Consider the following 21,458-nt stretch of genomic DNA (forward strand, 5'->3'; position numbering starts at 1 on the left):
TGTGGGGAAACCATCTTGTTTGTATCCGGGGTCCACAGAGAGCCTAGCTGACACTATGTCTAGAGGTGTACTGCTTCAAGAAGGAATGGAGCAGGGATCTGGTGAGTAGCTGTGTGATGGGATTCTCCTTTGTGGGGAAGAAAAGGTTTCCGACACATAGGAAAAAACTATTTCATCAAGGAGAGGGGTTTTTTTCCCGTTCGGAGGAGCCCTGAATCACAGGAGACAACCCCCCACACCTGTAATCCAAAGCTGTACCCTCTAGACTCAAGACACCTGAGGGAGAGCTTGGCTTTCTTTTTGTTTTACATGAAGATGATTTGACTTTGTGGTCCTACTGTGGATGAAAAGCAGGTGAACTGTTAATTCGGAAGCTCTAAATAGAACTACAAAAAGCATGTAAAGGATATGATGCGGCAGGAGAAAGCCTGTGCCGCTTGTTTCTCAGTTTTGAGTAAATACATTCAAGTTTCCGTTTATTGCTCAGGGCCCAAACAGCCCTTGCTGTATGTGTGCAGGTCTAAAGTGCTTGTGTGCATGCATGGGGAACTCCCCTGCTTGTTTTGAGGCTCTCTCGTCACCCGGGATGCTTCTCCAGGGGGACCCCCAACCCTCGAGTGACCTTTTAAGAGGCATGGGGAGGAGCTGTAGTATGAGGGGGTCAGTCGGAAGCCAAGGCACGTGGATGGTCAGGTCCCCCTTCTCCATCGGCAGAGGATGGGGGAGTAAGGCTGTCAGATCCTGTTTGGGAAACTCCTGGAGATTTGGGGGTGGAGCCTGGGGAGGACAGGGACCTCAGTAGGGTACAATGCCACAGACTCCACCCTGGTGGTATAGTGGTTAAGAGTGATGGTTCGGAGTGGTGGACTCTAATCTGGAGAACTGGGTTTGATTCCCCACTCCTCCACATGAGCGGCGGAGGCTAATCTGGTTAACTGGGTTGGTTTCCCCACTCCCTACACATTAAGCCAGCTGGGTGACCTTGGGCTAGACACACTCTGTCAGCCCTACCTACCTCACAGGGTGTCTGTGGTGGGGAGGGTAAGGGAAGGAGATTGAAAGCTGGTTTGATTCTTCCTTAAGTGGTAGAGAAAGTCGGCATATAAAAACCAACTCCTCCTCCTCTTCTTCGCCATTTTTTCCAGGGGATGAGCTGTAATTCCAGGGGCTCCCCAGGTCCCACCTTGAGGCTGGTATCCCCAACAGATGGTGTAGTGGTTAAGAGCGGGCTTGATTCCCCACTCCTCCCTGTGAGCTATGGACTCTAATCTGGAGAACTGGGTTCAATTCCCCACTCCTCCACATGAAGCCTGCTGGGTGACCTTGGGGTAGTCACAGTTCTCTCAGAATTTTCTCAGCCCCACCTACCTCACAAGGTGCTTGTTGGGGGGGCATTGTAAGCCGCTTTGAGACTCCTTATGGTAGAGAAAAAAGCAGGTATAAAAACCAACTTCTTCTCTTCTAAACCCATATCCTCCTGTGATTGTGTATTGTACGCCTGTCTTATGACTTTTATGTTTGTGGAACAATTCTGGCAGTTGCATGGGGAGACTTGTTAAAATAAGCTCTTGCTCTGTAAGCCATTCCAAACCATTCGAGGTGGGCTGAGCGGGTTCTCAGCCAGGCGTGCTTTCTGAATTTCAGAACTCCTCCAGATCGCTGGCATTAGCCCCCACGGCAACGCTTTAGGGGCGTCGATGCAGCAGCAGGTGAACCAACAAATTCCCCAGGAGAAACGGGGAGGCGAAGTGTTAGACTCCCCCCACGACGACATCAAGCTTGAGAAAAGTAATATTTTGCTGCTCGGACCAACTGGATCAGGTAAGTACCACAGGACGTTGGGGGCAGATTGCATGCCGCACAGGCGAACCGTTGGGTCAAGGCAGCCAAAAGGGAAATGAAGTCTTACTTGGAAGAGTTTTATTTTTCTTTAGAAGTAATGATTTTGTGCTGTCAAGTCATTGTCAAAACCTTCATTGACATAAACAACATCCACCGAGAACGTAATTGTACAGTTTCACTCAACAAAGTTCACCTGTTCCTGTTTACAGTAGCATTCAAGAATCCTCATTGCTTGCCGCAAAAACGTGGCCTATATATTCAATTGTGGCCACATTCTGGGTAGACATAAGAAAAGCTACCTTAGGCTCAACAGGTTGCCACTCCCTACTAGCAAGCAATGGGTTGATAAACTGAAGGCGGATTATGTGATAGAGGACAGTGCAAAAGAGAACCGATTCAATGTGCAACCGACTCTATATAATTTGTTCCACAAGGCATAACCTTGCTGTCAAGTCACGACCGACCCATGGCGACCCCAGGACCGTGAGGTTTTTAAGGCAAGGGGTTAGCAGAGGTGGTTTGCCATTGCCTTCCTCTGTTTAGCAACCCGTCTTTTTTTGGCAGTCTTCCATCCAAGTTCTGACCTTGGCCAGCCCTGATTAGTGTCCATACCCTGACAAGACAGGGCAGTTAGGCTGGTGCTTTTTAGAAATAGGATCCAAAAGCTGTCCATAAATGCCACTGTTAAGCAAATGTTGACAGCAAGTTAGGCGGTATAGCTACCCTTTAGGTTAAACCAGACAATCTTGTGTGTGTGTGTGTGTGTAAAGTACCATCAAGCTGGTTCCAAGGTCAAACTTATCGGTTGCTAAATTCGTGTCTATTATATTTTCCTTTAGAAACTAATTTAGTAATCTTCTAGTCATTGCTCAAGATCTGTTGATTAGAGGAGCTCTGGAAAGCAAAGCAAAGGTTCAACAACATGCCTCTTCAAGCAGGATGCTTGAAGAATCATAGATACAAAGAGCTGGAAGGGGACCTCCAGGGTCATCTAGTCCAACCCCCTCCATAATGTGAGAATTCACAACTGCCTCCCCCCTCCCCAGCACCTCCATGCCCAGAAGATGGGGGGCAACCCTCCAGGATCCCTGGCCAAACTGGCCTGGAGGAAAATTGCTTCCTGACCCCAAAGTGGCGATTGGCATTTCCCTGGGCATATAAGAAGGGGCCACGGAGCCAAGCTCTGACACAACCCTTCCTGCCCTTCCTCCTGTGATCTGTTCACACAGAAACGTTCTGTTCACACCCTGAAAAGATGCCACTCGTGTGCTCTAGAGTAGAGCTCATCTGCTTTACTAATATTTCCTAGCTTTTAAAATTCTGACCGTTTTGTCTTTGGAACCAGTTCAGCCGCTGCTTTTGCAAACAAGGCAAGGAAGCTGGTAAATCTGTTCCAACCTGCTGTGTGCCAGCATCGTCAGCAGTACCCCTGAGCCGCTCCTGAACAGACTCACATTTTTGCCCCGCGCCGTTTGTTTTCTGCTGAACACAGATCACGCCATCTTGCCTAAGGCCTTCAAGTCCGCGCGTCTCTTGTTCCCCGACCAAAATAGAATGTGTTCCACCAAGAGCGGATTACAGATTTTGTACATGGAGACCATGAACTGTGTGGGATTTAACAGTAACTGATGAATGAGCTTGTCGTCGCTGGTGAGTGAGGGAGGGGGGGGTTCACCTTGAAATCCTGAGCAGCTGAAAGGCAAGACGTTTTACAAGATATATGCACCGCCGTATCTGGTTTTGTGTACGTGAGTGCACGCACACACGCACAGAGCTTTGATAATACCATAATCTGCCTTCCAGGCAAAACACAAAGAAGCTAATGGACTTTGTATCTTATTTATTTACCACATTTACATCCCAGTTTTCCTCCCAACCAAATCAGTTGCAATGGGCTGTTTGGCCTTTATTAAGCACATTTCCTTTGGCTATAGTTATTTATTGAACCATACCATTGGTGTGCTTCCCGGCATACAATAAATACACATCTGAAATCTGCACTACTTGGCTGGATTAAAATAATATTATGCTTTAAGTACCAGCCTAGATATACAGTAAATACCAGTGGATTAAAAACCGAACATATCTGTTTTCTTGTTCTTTTCTTTCTTTTTCTTTGTTTTTTCTTGCTATAGCAGAAGCGAAGTGGATTAAAAACTGAACATGTACACTATTTTCTTTTTCTTTTCTTTCGCTGTTTTCTTGCCATAGCAGAAAAAAAGTATACTAACATTGATATTTGGGAGGGGGGGGGCAAATGTACACTGTACAGAAAATCTCTTTGAATGTTTTGTTTTTTTTTGAAGATTTTATTTTAGTAAACTAAAAGGAAAAAAGGACAGAAATTAGAAACATAATCCAGGTTCGTCAAAAGAAGAAAGAAAAGATACACATATCATAAATGATAAATGATAGTAATAATATTAAAAATATTAGAAAATAAATGGTGATAATAAACATTGAGTGGTGATAACTGTCAGTCTCAGGTGTCTGCCCCTAGTATCCTTTAAGCACACTCATCCAGACAGGTGGATCTGAAGCAGTAATACTTTATTAGGAACTAAAAAGCAAACTAAAAGAACTGACTGCACGCAGGCAGGCGAGGTTAGCAATGGAGACCTAGTACCGGTTACTTGCTTAAAAACATTAGGACGGGAGAATAAGATAAACATTGCTAGGCAACAGCGAAATAAGCAGTTCCCGTGGATGAACACGCCACAGCTGTGAACACTGGCACAAACAGGAGATACACAGGAGCTTACGACCCTGGAAACCAAGGTCTTGACTTGTGGCCAGAACTTGGCCTGAACTTATGTCAAGAGCCTGACTGAAACTTGAGTTCAGCAAAGAACCTGACATTCTGCCCCCCTTAAGGCCCCCCCCCCACTTCCCCAAACGATGGGCGAGGTTTCTCAGGATACGCTTCATGAAACTGGCAGATCAGGCGAGGGGCAGCCACGTGACGTTCCGCCACCCACTCATCATGACTGGAGCGTAGATGTTTCCACCGTACCAGGTAGTACAGGGTCTTACTCTGCATCCGAGAGTCCAAGATCTTGGAAATTTTGAAATGTTCCTCACCTTGGACTAAAACCGGGGAACCTGGGGCAGGTTTGGGGTGCCACTCAGGGGCAGCTACATACCTCTTTAATAAACTGATGTGAAACACTGGGTGAATACCTTTTAAAGACTTAGGAAAATCGAACTCCACCGTGATGTCATTTATGAGCCGAGAAACCGGAAAAGGTCCCACATACTTTTCATTGAGCTTTTTACACGGGCGAGGGGAGCGAAGGTTTTTTGTGGACAGGTAGACCTTGTCCCCCACCTTGATGTCCCACCCTGGGGAATGGTGTTTGTTTGCTTGAGCTTTGTACTGGCTTTCTCTAAATTCTTTTGCAACCAGGGCCAGGTGTGTTGCACTGCGTTCACCCACTCACCCACCTCAGTGTCGGCCCCTCCGAGAGGTCCACTTTTCCCAGTGGGCCTAAATCTTTACCATACACCACCTGGAAAGGGCTAAACCCAGTGGACTGGTGGGCGGAGTTATTGTAAGCATACTCGGCAAAAGGTAGAAGATCTACCCAATCGTCTTGATGGTAGTTTACATAGCAATGTAAGTAACATTCTAGTACAGAGTTGACCCGCTCGGTCTGACCATCAGTCTGGGGGTGATAAGCGCTGGACAAACCTTGTTCCACCCCCACTAACTTAAGAAAAGTCCTCCAAAACTTTGCCACCAATTGTGGGCCACGGTCGGAGACCACCTTGTGCAGGAAGGAGTGATATTTAAAGACATGTGACACGAACATACGAGCCAGCTTCTGAGCCTTAGGTACTCCAGTGCAAGGGACCAGATGTACTTGCTTAGAAAAAAGGTCCGTTACCACCCATAGTACAGTTTTTCCCCGGCCGGGAGGGAGATCTGTGATGAAATCCGTGGCTATAAACCCCAAGGAGCTGAAGGTGTCTCTAGAGGTTTTAAAAGCCCGGGTGATTTCCCCATCACCTGTTTGGCTGAAGCACAAATGGGACAGCTGCGAATGAAAGAATCTTAAGTCCGACCTCATTCCCGGCCACCAAAACTGCCGGCGTAAAAGGTGCAAGGTCTTGACGAATCCAAAATGTCCTGCTACCTTTGAACCATGGCCCCGACCCATCACCTCCCTCCGGAGAGTCGTGGGGACGTACAATTTGTCTTCCCGAAACCAGCACCTGTCCCTTTGAACCATTCTGTCAGGCAGACTGTTCATGGCTTCTTCTGCCTGACACGCCTGAATTAACGCAGTTCTGAAAGAGTCTGGCACCCCCTCCAAGGGGCATGTTTTCCCCGCCTGAGAACGGGTGAGAACCGCCAGTCCAGGCAAAGCCCCCCGCTGCTCCAGAGTAAAGAGCGAGTCCGTGGGGCGATCCATTTTACTATGATACTGGGGGAGGCGGGAGAGCTCATCTGCCCGGTGGTTCTGCCTGCCAGGTACATGTTTTAAGACAAAATGAAATTTAGAAAAGAACTCGGCCCAGTGTACTTGTTTAGCAGTGAATTTGTGATTTCATTTCAGAGCCTCCAGGTTTTTATGGTCCATCCACACTTTGAACGAAATGTTGGCCCCTCCAGGAAATGCCTTCACACTGTGAGAGCACATTTTATTGCGGAAGCCTCCTTTTCCCAAATGGGCCAGTTCAGTTCTGACTGTGAAAACATTTTGGAAAAATATGCACATGGTTGGAGGCGCCCCACTTCCCCCACCTACAGCAGAGCCCCCCCCCCATGGCTACATTGGAGGCATCCATCTGAACAATGAAGGGTTTCTCGGGGTGTTTGAGAACGGGCTCTGAAGTGAAAAGTCTTTTCAGAGTGTCAAAAGCTCACTGACACTCTGGCAACCAATCCAACCAGGATGAGGGCTGACTGGCAGAACTTCCCTTTCCCTTAGTCTTTAGTAAATCTGGGATGGGCAACACAACCTGAGCAAAGTTCTTGAGAAAACTTTGCGAGTAAAAATTTGCTTTGAGTAAAAATTTGCGAACCCTAAAAACTGTTGTAATTGTTTACGGGTGGTAGGCGGTTCCCACTCAAGCACCGCCCATACCTTTTCCGGATCCATGGCAAGTCCACTGTGTGAAATCACGTATCCCAAAAAACTCAATTTATTTGGGTGAAACTCACACTTTGACAACTTAGCAAACAATTGATTGTCCCGGAGGCGCCTCAGTACCTCCTTGACCAACTCCACATGTTCTTCGTACATTTTCGAATAAATCAAAATGTTGTCCAAATAAACAATCACTCCTTTAAACAGCAGGTCATGTAGAACCTTGTTAATCATCTGCGTGAAAACACTGGGGCCCCCCGAAAGTCCGAAGGGCATGACCAGATATTCAAACATCCCGAAGCAACTAGAAAAAGCTGTTTTCCACTCATCTCCTTTGCGAATACGAACTTGATAATAAGCCTCGACAAGGCGCCGAAGAGGGTCGGATGAATCCGCGGGCTAGGTTTTTGTCCAAAAACTCCCACAGTACTGCCTTCTCCTTCGGGCTCATGGGAGAAGTGATAGTTTACCCTCCCCTACCAGTTCAATGGTACAGTCCGTTTTTCAGTGGGGAGGTAACACATCACAGTCCTGTCAATCAAACACATGTGCGAACTGGCGGTACTCTTTAGGCAGTTGGAGGGGGTAAGGTCCCGATCCAGTGAGGCCATTGCAGCGCACCCCCAGACAGCCACCTCTCTCTGGTGACGGTCACACTGCGGTTGAGTGAAAGCTATCCGCCTGTTCACCCAGTCTATATTGGGGCTGTGCCCTTGCAGCCAGTTCACCCCAAGCACTACTGGGTACTGTATTCCGGGTACTATGGTAAAATGGATCTGCTCCCAGTGGGACCCAACTCTCAGCGCCACCTTGCTCATGCACTTGTTAACGGGACCGTTCTTAAATTCGCTGCCATCCATCTGGGTGAAGTGAATGGCTTGGGGTAAGTCTTCACCCCTAAAGACTTAAAAGTGGTTTCATCAATTAAAGTTCATCCGCACCCCGAGTCTATCAGAGCCACCACGGAAATCTGAGGGGCCCCCTTGGGATTTTGTAACACAACATCAAGAAACAAAGTCTCTCATTTCGCTCCCCATCACTGGAGCTACCCGCTCTCCCTCGATAGAGGTCTGCTGCGGAGCTCCGCTTACAGCAGACCCTGGATGTTTTTTGGCTGCAGGTCCCAATTCTCCTCACCCTCTGAGGCAGACAAACTGTCTTGGGACTGGACCGGCACATTTGTAATCCGAGACCCTGTTGGGTCGGGCTGGGTATCACTTGGCCCTTCCCGGCCAGCTGATTTGAGGTTGAGAGCGGTGGTTCCTCGCTTTCCACCGGGATTCTCGCTCCTCCGACGATCCTTGCCTCCTGTCCGAGTCGCCTCCTCCTTGGCCAGACGTGGAGCTGCAGGGGAAACTTCAGCCCGGGAAGGACAAGCGGCGGCGAAATGTCCCATTCCGCCACACATTAGGCACGCGCCACTCTGAAAGCTTCGCGCCCTGTCTGCCACCGGGGCAGGTGTCCTCCCAGTCGGCCGGTAATTCCCTTTCGGAGTTGCCCACTCTGTCCACAGCACCGATTCTCGCTCTTTATGTTGTTCAGCAACTGTTGGCGGTTTTCCACTTCCACCACTAGCTTATCTCCGGAGCCGTCAAAGGACGCCCACGACTTTCTCTGGAAAGCAGGTGGCTGGGGTGGGGGTGGTGGCAGTGGTGGTACCGGGAGCACCGGAGGTATAGGTGCCCACGGCGGCTGAGGCTGTTGAGGTACAAGCAGAGGTGGTGGGACCTGTCCCACCACGAGTTGAGCAGGGCATGCTCGACATAGCTCGTCCACCTCTTGCAATAGTCCCTCCAGCAAGCCCCGCAGCGTAGCTACCTGCTCGACCAATTCATGGTTTTGGTGCTGGAGGCGTTGGTAATCCTTGTCCTGCTCTCACCATCTCTATGTCTGGAGTTGAAAGTCCTTGTCTCTCTCTCCCCACCTCTGCGACTGGCGCAGTCCCATTCCCCACAGTGGCGGCTCCTCAGAACCCCCCGTCTCTCCCATCCGAGAGTCGACAGCAAAATCCCAATCTTCCTCCGGCAAGACGGAGCCCGCTCCCCGCCGGGTATTAACGTGTGGAGGCGCCCACGGTCAAGGAGACTCCAGCCATAGTCGCGGACGAACGTCTGAAAGTCCGGGTACCCCTCCGTCCGTGCCCCAAGGCGTCGGTTTCTCCAGCGGGTCCCCCGGGCCCACCGTCAACTCTGGCAACTTAGGCTCCTCCTCTGGTGCCTTAGGGTTCGCTGGCTTCTGATCAGGAACAACTGGTGTCGTAGTGTCGGGCACTTTGGTGTCCGGAGTTTCACCCATGCTGCTGGGGAGAACATGGCCACCTCAGCCCGAAAAAGGATTGCTAACCTAATGTCAGTCTCAGGCATTTGCCCCTAGTATCCTTTAAGCACACTCATCCAGACAGGTGGATCTGAAGCAGCAATACTTTATTAGGAACTAAAAAACCAACTAAAAGAACTGACTGCACGCAGGCAGGCGAGGTTAGCAATGGAGACCCAGTACCGGTTATTTGCTTAAAAACATTAGGATGGGAAAATAAGATAAACATTGCTAGGCAACAGCGAGATAAGCAGTTCCTGTGGATGAAGACAAAACACGCCACAGCTGTGAGCACTGGCACAAACAGGAGATACACAGGAGCTTCCAACCCTGGGAACCAAGGTCTTGACTTGTGGCCAGAACTTGGCCTGAACTTATGTCAAAAGCCTGACTGAAACTTGGGTTCAGCAAAGAACCTGACATTACTATTATAATAAATCTAAGCATAAATTTCTAAAAAAAATGTCCAGATATTAGAAAATAAGCTATATATAGATGTCATCTACCTGCTATTCATGCAGATGCAGCGGCTCTGAGCCTGGCTTTGGCCGGGAAGAGCGGGGTAGCAAATGGAAATAATAAATAAATAAATATGTTTTTTCTCTCTTTTAAACATTTTTTGTACAATATAACAAAGCAACTAAACAATGATACATGACATATGTCAACTCATCTGCTTCCTCCTCTGTTCCCCATTTTATAAGAATAGTATTGTCAGGCCTGCTTTCCACTTCTCTCAGCAGCCTGTCAGACTGAGAATGTTTTGGTTTCGGTTCCACCAGGTGCCTCTCAAGGTTGAGCCTGCTAACTGTTGAATTCCTGTTCCAGCGCTATCTCCCGTGGGAATGGCTCCTTGTTGGGAGGGGAGTTGCCATGACTCGTTGTGACTAATTCTTTCCCATATAGGCCCTGTACTGTGCTACCAGTTCCCATTCGTGCCAATTTACCTGTTAGCTCTGCATACCTGTAGATTTTCCAATAAATCAACTCTCTTTTGGACTTCTCGTCTGTGGATGTTTGTGGGATCACCACGGGGACAAGTGCTTACAAGTATGAATTATATGGGGAGGGAGGGCAGCATGGTATAGCCCAATCTTATCAGATCTCGAAAGCTAAGCAGGGTCAGCCCTGGTTAGTATTTGGATAGGAGACCACCAAGGAAGACCAGGGTTGCTCTGCAGAGGCAAATCGCCTCTATTAGTCTCTTGCCTTGAAAACCCCATAACGGGGCACCATAAGTCTGCTGTATCTTAATGGCACTTTACACACACACACACACACACAAATTACATGCTTTCCATTTGTCTACAGATTCTGTGGCTGGTCTAACTGGGTTTTTTATTTTAAAAAAACTAGGTAAGACCCTGCTGGCTCAGACTCTCGCCAAATGTCTCGACGTTCCATTTGCAATCTGTGACTGCACCACTTTGACTCAAGCGGGCTACGTGGGCGAAGACATCGAGTCTGTCGTGGCAAAACTACTGCAAGATGCAAACTATAATGTAGAAAAAACTCAGCAAGGTAAAGCTGGACTCTACTCCCGATATGCCCCCCACCCCTGAGAGTGTTACGCTCTTCTGAAAACGACTTTTTGGTAGCCCCTGGCCCTAAAATCATCTGGCTGCCCTCAACCAGAGCTTTTTCAGCTCTAGCCCTGGCCTGGTGGAGCTTTCTTTCTCGTGAGACCCTGCAGGGACTTGGTACAGTTCCACAGAGCCTGTAAGACGGAGATGTTCCACCAGGCCTATGGCTGAGGACTGCGACGGTATTGTATATTAGCTGGTCTCCCCCGCCAGCCCCAATGTGAGCAAGTGCAAAGTGATGCATATTGAGGCAAAAAATCCCAACTTCACATATACACTGGTGAACTAGATTTGTTTCCCCACTCCTACACATGAAGCCAGCTGGGTGACCTTGGGCTACTCACAGCTCTCTTAGAGCTCTCTCAGCCCCACCTACCTCATAAAGTCTTTTGTGGGGAGGGGAAGGGAAGGAGATTGTAAGCTGGTTTGATTCTCCATTAAGTAGTAGAGAAAGTCGGCATATAAAAACCAACTCTTCTTCTTCCACTGTTTTAAGCGCCCTGAGCCTGTCTTGCCGGGAAAGCACGGGGTATCAATCAAATAAAATAATTTTAAAAAATACTCCACCCCATCCCAACGCAACATAAACTTGTGCTAAACTGTCTCTTGGGATGCTGCATTTATTAAGAACCGGGGGTTAGCATTGCCGCTATCTACTATATCTTTTTAATCCAGTTCTTGGCAACTTTGAGACTCTTCTTTTCACGCACAGCGTACGTAACAGGCAGCCTTTCGTACTGCGGTCACAGCAACGTAGCGCCGCTGACCTTTGCCGCGCACGGGCTGTGCTTCTCTTCAACCGCTCAAAACGCCCCTCACACTAATTGCCCTGTGATTGACAGGAATTGTGTTCCTGGACGAAGTGGACAAGATTGGCAGCGTGCCTGGCATTCACCAGTTACGGGACGTGGGAGGAGAAGGCGTTCAGCAAGTGGGTATTAAGAGCTTTGCTTTCTTGAGGCAGAGAAAGTGTTTTTATTTATTTATTTTAAAGAAATGGCTACACTCTAAATTGCTTCTTGATGAGTCTAAAGGTGCATTTGTTTGCCTGAGTGGGCTGGTTCAGTCTCTTCTGTTGAAATCACTTGAGGGTAGTAATGGGAGGGTAGTATCCTGCTATGCCCTATGCCATTGGTGCCAGCATTCTGAGAAGATGGATGCTTTTCTTTTTTTTACTTAGCTGAAAACCACAAAATGCTTACTTGCATTGATTCTACGGCGACCACTTCTTCTCAACAATAATTTCTCGTTCTCTCCCCAGCAGACCTACAGCGCCAGTCGCTGCACATCCTCATTCTTTCCTGTGCCCGTTAGGGTTTTTTATTTTTTCATTTGTTTACTTCATTTATATCCTGCATTTCTCCCCAATGGGGAGCCAAAGCAGCTTACACCGTCTCATGAACACATGAAGCTGCCTTATACTGAATCCGACCCGTGGTTCATCAAAGTCAGTATTTTCTGCTCAGATCGGCAGCGGCTCTCCAGGGTCTCAGGTGGAGGTCTTTCACATCACCTGCTCGCCTAGTCCCTTTAACTGGAGATGCTGGTGATTGAACCTGGGACCTTCTGCATGCCAAGCAGATGCTGTCCCACAGCCCCTCCCCCAATGTTATTATCACAGCATTTCTGTGAGGTAGGTTAGGCTGAGAGATAGGGCCAAGTCTAACACTAACCAGCGTGATGTAGTGGTTAAGAGTGGTAGACTCTAATCTGGAGAACAAGGCTTGATTCCCCACTCCTCCACATGCAGCCTGCTGGGTGACCTTGGGCTAGTCACAGTTCTTTCTGAACTCTCTCAGACTCACCTACCTCACAAGGTGTCTTTTGTGGGGAGAGGAAGGGAAGGTGATTGTAAGCTGCTTTTAGACTCCTTAAAGGTAGAGAAAAGCTGGGTATAAAAACCAACTCTTCTTCTTCATTGGAAGTAATTCCGGTTAACTCAACTGGACTGACTTCAAGATTCGAATCCCCACTTCTGCCATGGAAGCTTGCTGGGTGACCTTGAGACAGTCACATATTCTCAGCCTAACTTACCCACAGGGTTGTTGTGAGGATAAAATGGAGGAGAAGAGAACAATGTCAGCTGTTTTGGGGTCCCCGTTAGGGAGAAAGGTGGGGCATGAATGAAATAAAAATACAGCCCCCGCTCACATGCAAGCTATTGCCTTGTTGCACTGAATCAACTGTTATCTGAAGAATTTAGAAAACTTCCAAGAGTTCAGTGGGAGTGTCCTTGTGGGGCCAGAGAAATTGAAGACTCTAGCCATGTTATTCTTAGGTGTAATTATTATAAGGACATTAGACAGAAGTTGATTCATCCACTGGTGAACCTAAGGGAGTTTGTTTCAGAAGAAGAGGAAATGAACTTTCTGCTGTGGGAAGGACTTATCTTTCCCAAGCCGCTAAATTTTGCTCAGTGGTTATTAACGTCTGTTTGAGAGAGATCACTAATGGTAATAATGTCAATATTGGTCACAATTAACTCTTAAGTAAATTGTAGCACAATGTTTTTTATTGCAACTATTTTATCATTTTAATATATTTCTGTTAAGCTTTGGAGATACTTTTAGATTTGATACCTACCCTTTAAAATCCTTTTTAAGATTGTAATTGTTTACTATGTTCTGGCAAAAGCTGTATATATGTTCTGGCAAAAGCTGTATACATAAATGTATATTTACATATATTTCAGAGAGAGAGAGATATCTGAAGAAGTGAGCTGTGACTCACAAAAGCGCATACCCTACCTGAAATTTTGTTAATCTTTAAGGTGCTAGTGGACTCTTGCTCTTTTCTACTCAGTCAACTGATACATGATAAGCATTCTTTCTTGAGTATGAAAATGTTCCTCACTGACTCTTCCGTTTTTACTCAGGGCTTGTTAAAGTTACTGGAAGGTACAATTGTGAACGTTCCGGAGAAGAATTCCCGAAAGTTACGTGGCGAGACCGTGCAGGTTGACACAACCAACATCCTCTTTGTAGCCTCTGGTGCTTTTAATGGCCTGGATAGAATCATCAGCAGAAGGAAAAACGAAAAGGTAAGGAAACGAAAGAGGTTACTTGAGCTGTGCAAAAAGTATACCTGTTTTAGCTCACGTCTCTGAAAAGAAGCGGTTCTGCTATGGTGTTAAAGGTGCATTCTGCTAGCATCTAGAGCAGTGGTTCCCAACCTTTTTGAGTTTGTCAGGCACCTTTGGGATTCTGACACAATACGGCGGGTGCAGCCGCAAAATGGTGGAGTCAGCCACAAAACAATTGCCCCGGCTTAACTTCCCTAATAGATCAGGAGTATCATCCATAAGGGCTGCTGGCCGTATGAGAGTACTTATCCGGCCCATGAGCCAGCCGAGGCAGCCACCCACCCCCACTCTCAATCTGGGCTGGCCAGGCATGGCCCGGCCCCCACTAAGTGTCATTTATGTCAAATCCGGCCCTTGTAACAGTTGAGTTCAACGCTCCTAGTGTAGATCCTTGGGCTGTGATGGCAGCTGCTGCCAAAGCAACTTTTTTATAAGTTTGCACCGTCAATCAAATCTCCAATAGCCTATCAAGCCCTGCTGGGGCATCACACTCACATTCCATTATCATAACGCGCTTTACCTGGGAATGTTGTTGAAGACCATCCAGGCAATTCACCTGGTCTGAAACATGATTGCTGCCTTGCCATGGGGAGGGAGGTGTATAGGAATCATATCAGCCCTGCTAAAAATTTGGCCCTCAGACCATCACACAGGGGACAAAAAAGGATAAGTAGTGACATAAAATACGTGTTCAGTATAAGAACATAAGACAAGCCCTGCTGGATCAGACCATCAAGTCCAGCAGTCTTCTCACACAGTGGCCAACTGGGTGCCTCTAGGAAGCCCACAAACAAGATGACTGCAGCAGCATTCTCCTGCCTGTGTTCCACAGCACCTAATATAATAAGCATTCTCCTCTGATCCTGGAGAGAATAGGTATGCATCATGACTAGTATCCATAAGAACATAAGAAAGGCCATGCTGGATCAGACCAAGGTCCATCAAGACCAGCAGTCTGTTCACACAGTGGCCAACCAGGTGCCTCTAGGAACCCACAAGCAAGACAACTGCAGCAGTGTTGTCCTGCCTGTGTTCCAACGCACCTAATATAATAGGCATGCTCCTCTGATCCTGGAGAGAATAGGTATAAAATAAAGTCAACACTGCATTTCAGTTAAATGCAGAATATTTGTCTTACAGTATCTTGGCTTTGGGACCCCATCGAACCTGGGGAAAGGCAGACGAGCAGCGGCCGCTGCAGACCTGGCTAACTTGGGCGGAGAGGACAGCACGCAGCAAGATATGGAAGAGAAAGACCGTTTGCTGCGGCATGTGGAAGCCAGGGACCTGATTGAATTTGGCATGATCCCCGAGTTTGTGGGGCGCTTGCCGGTCGTGGTTCCCCTTCACAGCCTCGATGAGAAAACCCTCGTGCGAATTCTTACGGAGCCCCGGAATGCTGTGATTCCCCAATACCAGGCATTGTTCAGCATGGACAAGGTTTAACTTTACTCTTGCCACTTAAGACTGTTTAGGGCGTCTTATTGTTACGGTATTCATTTTCAAGGGAGCTGCAGGGTTCTCACTTTGAGATTTACAATTAGTATTGTTAGAGAAGAAATCAGAAGGAGATTGAGATTGGGAAGGGCAGCCATGAAGGAGCTAGAAAAGATTCTTAAGTGTAAGGATGTGTCACTGGCCACCAAGATCAAGTTAATTCATGCCATACCATTCCCTATTACTATGTATGTTTGTGAAAGCTGGACAATGAAGAAAGCTGATAGGAAGAAAGTAGATTCCTTTGAAATGTGGTGCTGGAGGAGAGTGTTATGGATACCGTCAGCTGCCAAAAAACCAAATCAATGGGTTATAGATAAAATCAAGCCTGAACTGACTAAATTGAGGCTATCATACTTTGGCCATATCATAAGAACGTAAGAGTCACTGGAAAAGACAATCATGCTAGGAAAAGTTGAAGGCAGCAGGAAAAGAGGAAGACCCAACAAGAGATGGATTGACTCTCTAAAGGAAGCCACAGCCCTCAGTTTGCAAGGCCTGAGCAAGGCGGTTAAGGACAGGATGTTTTGGAGGACATTGATTCATAGGTTGGCCATGAGTCGGAAGCAACTTAACGGCACCTAACACACACACACACATTGTTAGAATTGAATTTATTTTTCCAAAATTCACTTTTTTAGATATAGACCTACATTCCTCTTGTCCTCTGTTCATCTTTCAAAAGAGGGATTTCTCTTTGTAGCTTTCTGGTACAGCACATGGTGGTGCCCTATGTACTCTTTTGTAACTTCGGCCCTTGCAGATTTTTTATATTACATACCACAAGGAGGTGCTCTGCCAAGAAGTTAGGCAGGCCTAGGAGGACATTGCCTGCCTCTGAGCATCTGCAGAGTGGAATTCTGAAATTTTGCAGATCCGCCTTTCCTGCCCCTCTCCTTTTCGAATTTCTTTGTTTGCTCAAAATAGAATTGATTCAAGGCTCCAAATTGTTAGAAACGGGGAAGAAGAGGAGTTGGTTTTTATATGCCGACTCTCTCTACCACTTAAGGGAGACTCAAACTGGCTTAGAATCACCTTCCCTTCCCCTCCCCACAACAGACACCCTGTAAGGTAGGTGGGGTTGAGAGAGCTCGAAGAGAGCTGTGGCTAACCCAAAGTCACCCAACTGGCTTTGTGCGTAGGAGTGGGGAAACAAATCCAGTTCACCAGATTAGCCTCCGCCACTCATGTGGAGAAGTGAGGAATCAAACCCTTTTCTCCAGATCAGAGTGCACCGCTCCAAACCACCGCTCTTAACTACTATACCATGCTTGCTGAAACAGACTGTTGGGTTTCAGGGAGAGATCATGACAAGAGGAATGCAGAGGAGTTTGCTTAACGGCACTGTTTACAATTTGATTATAAATGGCAGTTAGAAAATTGCAAGTGAAATGTCAAGCAGAGTGTACTTTCTTTTATGTTTTCCAGTGCGAACTGAACGTTACCCAGGATGCCCTAAAGGCTATAGCCAGGTTGGCTCTGGACCGCAAGACAGGAGCGAGAGGCCTTCGGTCTATCATGGTACTCGTCCATCCTGTCTTCTCTGCTTTTTAATGCCTCCCATGCAATGTTATCATTAATTATGCATCGATATAAAAATCCTATTCTGCGTACAGGGAATGCATGTAATAATCAGAGCCAAATGTTAGAAACTGATCTGAACATCTTGTATAGCCAGTAGGAGATCTGTCCTGTATAGGGCCAGAGGCGTGAGGTGTGGTCAGGAATGGTCCCATGTCAAATGCCGGGTTGTCTTCAGGTTCCAAGCAGCAGTACCGCAAGTGTAATCCAAATGAGGGTTCGGAGTCTGGTCCGGGGTCAGAGTCACACGGGTCTCTAAAACAGCCAGAGTTCACAGACAACACGGGAGTTGTAGCAACAAGTTGTTCCCACAATGAGTCAGCCACAGTGGCCTGCTTAAATAGCCCTGAAGTGAATCAGCTGCTGCACTTTACCCTGTCTCAGCACTCTGTCTGGTGAAGCTCGTTAGCCTCATTGCAGTTATTTGGGAGTGTCCTTCACTGAGCTTGTAGTCTGGCACTTCTTCTCCATTCATGTAACTGCCCTAAGTCTTTTGTGTCTCTGCTCCAGTGGTTCTGGAGGGTTTTCTGGCAGCACTGCCTGAGGCTGAGCTTCTGGCACAGGTCAGTCCCTTGCGCTGGGCGGCTGTAGACATGGGGAGGCCCCCTTCTGCCTGTGTTTGCTCAGCCTGCTACGGCTGCTCTTTTCCACAGGGTTCTGTTGACGTTCCTTTGTTAAACTGTATACTGATGTTTCCCACAAATTTATGTAGCATTATGTAGGATTATTCTACGTTTAGTTGCAGCTGCCAGAGTTATTTTTGCACTACCAATATATAAAAAGGGGAGTGGTACCTGAACATAAACCAATGGAAACAAATACCACTATACAAATATAAGTCTTATTTTATATACATTCATTAATGGTCAACTCCATTACATATATAAGAAGAGTTGGTTTTTATATGCCGACTTTCTCTGTATTTATGTTACAACATCTGTATAAAAGCTTATATATGTAATGGAGTTAACCATTAATGAATGTATATAAAATAGACGTATATTTGTATAGTGGTATTGGTTTCTGTTGGTTTATGTAGAGTTATTTTTGCAAGCTGGTGGAAATGAGAATCAATCTCTAAAATCCAAGAATGAACAGATAAAAGTGAACAGATGTATCAGTTGATTAAGCCAACGGCCTTGAGGGATGGGAAACATATTCAGCAGACTGAATCAATCTGGAAACTGGTTATTCTAAAATTGAGTCAATTTGCCGAATAATGATTTCATTTTGCATTTTTTTTTGTATGTAAAACATTAATCCTTTATTAAGCAAGACAAATGTATCGTTTTCGTATTTATGTAAAGGTAGACCTTGTGCAAGCACTGGGTCATTACTGACGCATGGGTGTCCTGACGTTTACTAGGCAGACTATGTTTACGGGGTGGTTTGCCATTGCCTTCCCGTCGTCTACACTTTACCCCCAGCAATCCTGGTACTCATTTTACCAACCTCAGAAGGCTGAGTCAACCTTGAGCCAGCTACCCGCAACCGACTTCCGTCGGGATCGAACTCAGGTCATGAGCAGAGCTTAGACTGCAGTACTACAGCTTACCACTCTGGACCATAGGGCTCACTCATTTTCATATTTAGTTGAATTTTTAAAAATTCATGACAGGAAGAAAAGGGTCTTCCGGCATGTACCATTAAACCTTTTTAGACTGTGTTTCGCTAAAGGTGTCCTTCTAACATTTTAGGTGACTCTTGGGAAAGTCATCACATAAAACAGCTGTGAGACATATGAAGCTGCCTTATACTGAATCAGACCCATGGTCCATCAATGTCAGTATTGTCTACTCAGACTGGCAGCAGCTCTCCAGGGTCTCAGGCAGAGTCTTTCACATCACCTACTTGCCCCCAGTCCCTTTAAGTGGAGATGCCGGGGTTTGAACTTGGGACCTTCTACATGCTAAGCAGATGCTCTACCACTGAGCCACAGCCCCTCCCTTGATTGCTGTTTTGTTCTGGTCCCCTTAGGAAAAGCTGCTGCTCGAACCGATGTTTGAAGTACCCAACTCGGACATAGTGTGTGTGGAGGTGGACAAAGATGTCGTGGAAGGGAAAAAGGACCCTGGATACGTCAGGTAACGTTGGGCTTCTGAGACCAGATGGGACAGACTGCTGAGGTAGACGGGCACTTCTCAGGATCCTTCGGACAGGTTTAGGTTCAGGGCCACACACACACACACACCCAAGGAGTGCCAGCGTGGTGTAGTGGTTAAGGTCCAGGACTAGGACCTGGGAAACCCAGGTTCGAATCCCCACTCATGCCATGGAAGCTTGCTGGGAGACCTTGGGCCAGTCACACACTCTCAGCCTCGATCCTGGCAAGTATTTGGATCAGAGACCTCCAAGGAATACCAGGAGCATGACGCAGAAGCAAGCAGTGGCAAACCCCCTCCATTTGTCTCTTGCCTTGAAAACCCTGCGGGGGTCGCCAAGTCAGCTATGACTTGACGGCAAAATCACACAAACACGGCCTGTCACCATTAAACTCTGTGGCCACATGTTGTAGCTGCCCCTTTCCATAAGCTGGGTGCTGATGTAGCAGTGTTATTTTATTTTTATTTTTTTAATATAAAGGTGTTTTATATCTAAAAGTTAAAGATGACAAAATAGTTAAAATCCAGTACATTCTCTGTCGGGTCCAAGAGCGACAAAAATAAAACGATCTCACAACGTAACACATAAAATACCTGCAGCACAGATGGGAAATCTTGTCTGAACAACCTGGTAATAATGAGACTAAGAAGAATCCAAATTATTGCACAACACAGCATGCCAGTTTAAAGAAATTGACAGCCCATTCCTGAGGTGGGGGCTGAAAGTGGTCTGGAGGTGCATGACCCCGCCACCAGCATAAGTGGTCTCTTATCACAGAATAAGAGGCACTTAATGCTGGCGGCAGGGGCAGTCTCGTTGGCGCCTGGGCGCTGTGGAGCTGCTCGCCACTCCACCGACGCCGCAGTCTCTCCGGGACCTAAATCCTGGAAGAGAAATGCGGTTCAGGCGTTCCCAGGGGCGGAGCTGATGGTAGTCAGCTTCCAAAGCCCCTGCAGCCCAGGAATGCCCCCTTGAACTACAGCATTGCTGCACCAAGTTTTTCCTGGGGCAGCATTGCTATTTTCAATGGGTGGGGGGGAAGCCCCATTTTCTTTTTTTTTAACCCTTTAAAAAGGCTTTTTAAAGCCTTGTGGCAGCCAGGAAACCTCTTTAGAGGCCCCACAGCGGGTGCCTTGGATATGCCATACACCACTGCTGCAAGGCTCAGGAATGAGTTGTGAGACTAGGGGTGAGATATGTGCAACAGATGTCCTAGAACGGGGGTGTCAAACATACGACCCGTGAGCCAGCTGAGGCAGCCCCCCCCCCCAGTACCAGTCTGGGCTGGCGAGCCCGCTGTGATCTCACCACCCGATGTGGGCTGGCGAGGTATGGCCTGGCCTAATCAAACAACATCTGTATCATATCTGGCCCTTGTAACAAATGGGTTCAGCAGCCCTGCCCTAGAAAGACAGGTGAGGCATGGTATGGGGCTCACTGTGTAAAATTCCCCCACGCAGGCAAAAAACACCCCGCAGGTTGGATCATACATGAACACACATGAAGCTGCCTTATACTGAATCAGACCTTTGGTCCATCAAAGTCAGTATTGTCTACTCAGACGGGCAGCTGCTTTAACTGGAGATGGCGGGGATTGAACCTGGGACCTTCTGCATGCCAAGCAGATGCTCTGCCACTGAGCCATGCCCCCTCCCCATAAATGAAATGAATGGATCACACATGAATACGCATGAAGCTGCCTTATACTGAATTAGACCCTTGGTCCATCGAAGTCAGTATTGCCTACTCAGACCGGCAGTGGCTCTCCAGGGTCTCAGGCAGAGGTCTTTCATATCACCTACCTGCCTTGTCCCTTTAACTGAAGATGCCAGGGATTGAACCTGGGGCCTTCTGCATGCCAAGCAGATTCTGTACCACTCAGCCATAGCCCTTCCCCCTCATGGCCTTAGGAGCACTGAGTTTAAATTTGCGCATTCCTGACTCTCTCCTTTCCTGAAATGGTTTTCTGTCCCTTTCTCCAAACGCCGGATCCCTGCTCATTTGGCACCGCAGGGCAGCTCCTAAAGAATCTTCGGAGGAAGAGTATGATTCAGGAGTCGAAGAGGAAAGCTGGGCTCGCCAAGCAGATGCCGCAAACAATTAAACGCAATCAGAACGGCACCCCGTGGAAAAGGCACTTCTGTTTTTTGTTTTTTTTAATTTTGAGACTACCCCCCGGCTGTGGCAGCCTTCTGATAACCATTGGATCTCTCCTTAAAACGACACATGGTCAGCAAACCTTTGATGGCGCTAATGGGGGATCAGCTCAAGTATTTCTGGTTAACGCCACACTGATTTGTCCATTGGACACTAGGCCTTCGAAGGTATGTTTGGAAATGAATTGGGTATGACTTTTTCAGT

General features: G+C 47.3%; 1 protein-coding gene across 1 annotated transcript in view; it reads left to right on the forward strand.

The window, feature by feature from the left end:
* Nucleotides 1-21,231, forward strand: part of CLPX (caseinolytic mitochondrial matrix peptidase chaperone subunit X) — a 51,292-nt gene extending 30,061 nt beyond the window's left edge. Inside the window, exons 7-14 of the mRNA XM_056866109.1 lie at nucleotides 1,645-1,821; nucleotides 10,608-10,772; nucleotides 11,677-11,765; nucleotides 13,710-13,874; nucleotides 15,057-15,356; nucleotides 16,842-16,934; nucleotides 18,972-19,078; nucleotides 21,111-21,231. Of these exons, the coding sequence (XP_056722087.1) occupies nucleotides 1,645-1,821; nucleotides 10,608-10,772; nucleotides 11,677-11,765; nucleotides 13,710-13,874; nucleotides 15,057-15,356; nucleotides 16,842-16,934; nucleotides 18,972-19,078; nucleotides 21,111-21,201 (1,187 nt within the window). The 3' untranslated portion in view covers nucleotides 21,202-21,231. The remainder of the gene's footprint in view (nucleotides 1-1,644; nucleotides 1,822-10,607; nucleotides 10,773-11,676; nucleotides 11,766-13,709; nucleotides 13,875-15,056; nucleotides 15,357-16,841; nucleotides 16,935-18,971; nucleotides 19,079-21,110) is intronic.
* Nucleotides 21,232-21,458: the final 227 nt, after the last annotated feature.

Source organism: Euleptes europaea, chromosome 20 (genome assembly GCF_029931775.1).
Source record: "Euleptes europaea isolate rEulEur1 chromosome 20, rEulEur1.hap1, whole genome shotgun sequence".
NCBI lineage: Eukaryota > Metazoa > Chordata > Lepidosauria > Squamata > Sphaerodactylidae > Euleptes > Euleptes europaea.